At 43.1% G+C, this 4,795-nt stretch overlaps 1 protein-coding gene and 1 long non-coding RNA gene across 2 annotated transcripts; both read right to left on the minus strand.

Annotated features, from left to right (window-relative positions):
- Positions 1 to 1,608: 1,608 nt before the first annotated feature.
- Positions 1,609 to 2,643, minus strand: LOC120702822. Its single transcript, XR_005686544.1, has 2 exons — positions 2,396 to 2,643; positions 1,609 to 1,833 (listed from the first exon to the last, which is right to left on the minus strand). It is a non-coding gene; the product is annotated as an uncharacterized LOC120702822 (long non-coding RNA).
- A 1,273-nt stretch (positions 2,644 to 3,916) lies between these two features.
- Positions 3,917 to 4,795, minus strand: LOC120702823 (putative F-box protein At1g65770). Its single transcript, XM_039986784.1, has one exon. The coding sequence runs from the start codon at positions 4,736 to 4,738 to the stop codon at positions 4,196 to 4,198; it is 543 nt and encodes a 180-aa protein (XP_039842718.1). The 5' UTR covers positions 4,739 to 4,795; the 3' UTR covers positions 3,917 to 4,195.

Consider the following 4,795-nt stretch of genomic DNA (forward strand, 5'->3'; position numbering starts at 1 on the left):
GGAAGACTCGCGCACGAGCCCGCGCCTCCGGGACACGTGGCTGTTCCGGACCCCCACGCAGTAAAGGGGGGGTCCGGACGGACGCAGGAGGTCCCGGACCCCTATGGGGGGTCCGTGGCCTCAGTTGTCAGGTCGGAGCTTCCCTTCATTAGAGACACGTGGCGTCTCCGGACCCATCCCCAGGCGGGGAACGGGTCCGGGGCCGTTGGCCTGGTGAGGGAAGAGCCTGACCTGTGGGGCCTGGCTACTCCGCCCTTTCCGCGCAGTTACGGATAACTACGCGGGTCCTGCCTTGCCGCAGTAAGAGTGGGTATCCCTGCTACAGGGTACCGACAGGAGCGCTTGGAGACTAGCTATCAATGTGCCTGAACCTTGAACTTATTTTTTCGGGTTTCATCTCTAACCTATCCAAACTTGCTTGGGAAAAAAGCTATGTTGTTGTTGTTGATGTTGCTGAAGTTCACTGATTCCCATGTCAGAACAAGCACTTGGGTATCAAAACTAATCACCAGAGAAAGAAGGGTTGATCTAAGTGCAGGAACAAAAAACAAAGAGCTTAAAGCCCCGCTAGAACTCGGCTTGTCTAGTCCATAATACTAACTAGTGGATTGCGCGGGCGTTGCGCGCGCATAATTCCTTTGTAATCTTAGTAGTAATTATTATGATAGTAGTAGATGTTTTGAAATATAGAGGAATTAAAAATAGTATGTGAATTTTACAATATCTGATAGGGAAATGGATAAAGGAAGGGCAGAGCTAAAGTTTTATAAATTTCTATTTTTTTCCAGGTGTAAACTAATAAAATCGTAACTGGTTAGTTTGTGCAAAACTGCCTAGATAGCATATGTAGCCTAAGTATTAAAGAGGACTCACACTCAAGTAGAAAATGTAATCCAAATGTTAAGGAGTACGGAGATATGACACTTTAAGCAGTTTGGGAAGCGCAAGAAGTATTTGAAATCGTCAAATGAGTTAAATTATTGCCATCATTTTTGTCAGACCCGGGGCAGTCCCAAGCCAAATATACCTCTGTTTTTGCTTTACAAAGCGCAGTAACTGTATGAATAAATTTGGTAGAGCTATAAGTGTCATAAGATAGGCAAAACAACTAAATTGTCCATACAGAGAGGATTACAATAGTTCGATGATAATTTATCTTAAACAACCAGTTCAGTCATATTTTGTCAAGCTAGCAAAATGCTAAACATTTACAAAGGATACCAAGGCAGATCTACATGCAGACATGCAGCTCAGGTGTAAAGGTTGTTGTCTGCATGGAATTTTAATTCAACACAAACCTGCTGAATTATCACATGGAGAAGGTGCAAACACACTCAACAAAATTTGGTGGACAAATTCCATATCCCAATTAACAATACTAACTAAAATTACTCGCATTCATTAAATAAAAGAGGAATAATGTCAAGGTATTATAGGGACAATAAAGGAACTGAATTGGTTGCTCCTGTTGTTCACAATCAACTTCATGTGAGAGAACATACAGTGTTGCCTGTTCCAAATTTGAGAAGAAAAACAACCCAAAAAGAATGACAACAGGTTCTCATTAAGCTTAACACCGCAATGAGGGCATCAGAAGACAAGAGAAAATTAGATAAATATTTTAATTTTTTATACATTAATTGGTTAGCAATTGAGTCTGACTTAATTACATTGTTTGATATACAATAGTACAATATGAGCATCAATTAAAAGGAGACCCATATAGTGTATTGCGTACCTACAGTGTAGTAGTCCTCATCTGGATCAGCATTGTAGCTGTCATCACTTGTTTGTTCTTGTTTGTACCAAACGACTCCTCAAGTTCCTTTTCAGCTGAAAGCATGAGTTCAGTACCGAAATTGCTGAGCAGGATAAGCTTTGGTTGTAAATGGTTAGAAATGAAGCTCTTTTGTTAATAAATATTGACTGGTAGTAGATTTATAAGAAATTTCATTGTATCCTAATCAAATTTACATGCAGCAGGGAACCAATATGTATCTATAGCACGGTATACAACTAAATAGATATGAATGAGATGAAAAAATAAGGTTGAGGCAGCATTCATGCACTTTCTAGTATACCATCCAATTACAACTGTGTGTTACTAATAGAGGTGCCACTTATATATATATATATATATATATATATATATATATATATATATATATATATATATATATATATATATGGTTGACAGGTTTCTGGTACCCCAAAGTGGACAAAATTAAGTAAATTTTAGGATGATTTGCTGACAGGGAAGGCACATATATATCGTCCTCTGTATGCTCAATAATTGATATAAAGAGCACATAAAAAAGTATGTAACAGTATCTATTTTTTTTATTGGACAAACCTGGCTTGGGAAAAAATGCTACGTTGTTGTTGTTGGACAAACCTGGCTGTTGGCCTGCGGTGGTAGTAGCTACAGACGTAGCTTGTTGAGCTAACGGTCTGCTAATCATCCGAGCACATGAAGAAGCTACTAAAGAAAACATGAGCACGATGGGACCTTGTAGCTAGCTTAAAATGGATGCAAATAGTAACTGAGGACTGCACAACTGAGCAAATAATTTTACTGGGCAACTTCAGTACAAAAATGGTAGCAGGAAGAAATAACCATTCATTGTACTGTAATTAGAAAGGGACGATAAATCTTACAATAATTGTAATAATAATTAAATGGTACAGTGATAAATAATAGGCAGTTTTATAAAATCGTAGTTAACAATCCAATCCATTATGTAAGCACTGGAAAAGAGATAGATTCTATACAGTTACTTTGTGTTTTTTTTTAAAACTCGGTTGAATAGGACGCCGCAGCGAAGACGCACTGAAATTTCCTGGAAGTGGAAGCAACGGTAGCGTTTTTTACTGACCTGAGCGACTTCGTGATGGGTACAGGACAGACAGCACTGGCGGCACTATTTACTTTACGACTTTGGTAGACTAGATAACTGCGCGGGAGCTCGTGAGGGGAACTTGCAGTGTGAAAAGCTCTGCCTGGCAACGCGGGAAGAGGCAGGTTGCAGTCGACACTGGCCGCAGATGCGAAATCGAAGGGTAAAAAAAAATTAAGACGACGTGGACACTTTGAGAGGCCACGGAGTCCTGCACGAATCATATTAGAAATGCCACAACCGTGCAGTTTCTTCAACATAACACTGCATACAAATCCAATAGAAGTGTATATACGAGGGATGACAGGATGTTAACAGTGGACATCAGAATATCAGATATCCTCATGTACTTGAAGATTATGATTTAGGAAAATGGTGATGGATGTTGCTGAAGTTCGGTGGACTTGAAGAAACTTACCCAGCATCGGCTGAGATGGTTTGGACATGTCCAACGAAGGCCTCCTGAGGCGCCGGTGCGTAATGGGGTTCTTGAGCGGGTCGATAACGTAAAGAGTGGTAGAAATAGACCTAAACTGATGTGGGATGAGTCGGTTAAGAGAGACCTTAAGGATTGGAATATTTCTAAAAAGATAGCTTTGGATAGGAGCGCTTGGAGACTAGCTATCAATGTGCCTGAACCTTGAACTTATTTCTTTCGGGTTTCATCTCTAACCTACCCCAACTTGCTTGGGAAAAAAAGCTATGTTGTTGTTGTTGTTGATGTTGCTGAAGTTCACTGATTCCCATGTCAGAACAAGCACTTGGGTATCAAAACTAATCACCAGAGAAAGAAGGGTTGATCTAAGTGCAGGAACAAAAAACAAAGAGCTTAAAGCCCTGCTAGAACTCGGCTTGTCTAGTCCATAATACTAATGCCACAACCGTGAAGTTTCTTCAACATAACACTGCATACAAATCCAATAGAAGTGTATATACGAGTAGTGGTGACTGTTGATACGCTGAAGAGAAACAACCGGCAAGACAGGCAATACAGAAAATGCATTTATTGAGTCGATATATACCATCAAAAGAGGATTCCATTGATATAACATAACGAGCATTCAAATGGTACACAAAGGTTCATGATAGCATTATGAAGAGGGCACAAGAGATCAGACAGTTTTCCCCAATGCAAAATGCAAACCATCATAATCATAACTGAAAGAAATTCATGAAGAATTTTCTGCATCATATAGAGTTACCACATGAATTTCCCTCAGCCTGGACAAGGCCTAACATGCACCTAAAGAACAGCTTATTCGCTAAGGCAAGCTTCAAAGTCATTATGTAAGTCAGCCTTACTCATACATCATGGTCCAGTCGGCATATCCAGGGCGCCTGAGCCTGAGGAGCGTCGTCTGCCCATTCAGACCCTTCAGCTGGGTTGCAATGGCAATCCAGTTCGACGATATGAGCGGATCATCGGAGAGGAAGACTTGGGTGAGAGGGCTCGGACACGGGAGAGCGATCTCCGTGTTGGAGAGGGGCTCCCACAGCACGAGCCGCGTCGGGGATCGGGCGTCGTCAACCAGGGCGAGCCAACCCCGGGACACGCCGCAGCAGTACGGGAAGCCGGCCGGAGGAGCACCGACTCCCATCCTCTGCGCGCCGCGACGAGGGAGGCGGAGGGAGTAGTCGCCGATCGGAATCAATCCGCTCCGCCCCGCGCGGCCGACAAGGACCCATGGGCGGAACTCGCGGAAGGCGGCTGGGAGGGAGGTGGAAGCCCGCCAGTGAGAGCAGACCTGGTGGATGTGGAGGAGACCGGCGTCGGAGGACAGGCGGCCGGAGATCTCCTTGTGGAGATCGGCGGGGAGGGACGACCAGCCGCCGGCAGCCATAAGGGATGTCTGGGTTCTTTGTTTTACGGAGAGGGGAAAACATGTATAGGTTACGTG

The sequence above is a fragment of the Panicum virgatum genome, chromosome 4K (genome assembly GCF_016808335.1).
Source record: "Panicum virgatum strain AP13 chromosome 4K, P.virgatum_v5, whole genome shotgun sequence".
NCBI lineage: Eukaryota > Viridiplantae > Streptophyta > Magnoliopsida > Poales > Poaceae > Panicum > Panicum virgatum.

Excerpts from the sequence above, each read along its gene's own strand:
- LOC120702823 (XM_039986784.1), bottom strand. The coding sequence starts at position 4,738 with ATGGCTGCCGGCGGCTGGTCGTCCCTCCCCGCCGATCTCCACAAGGAG.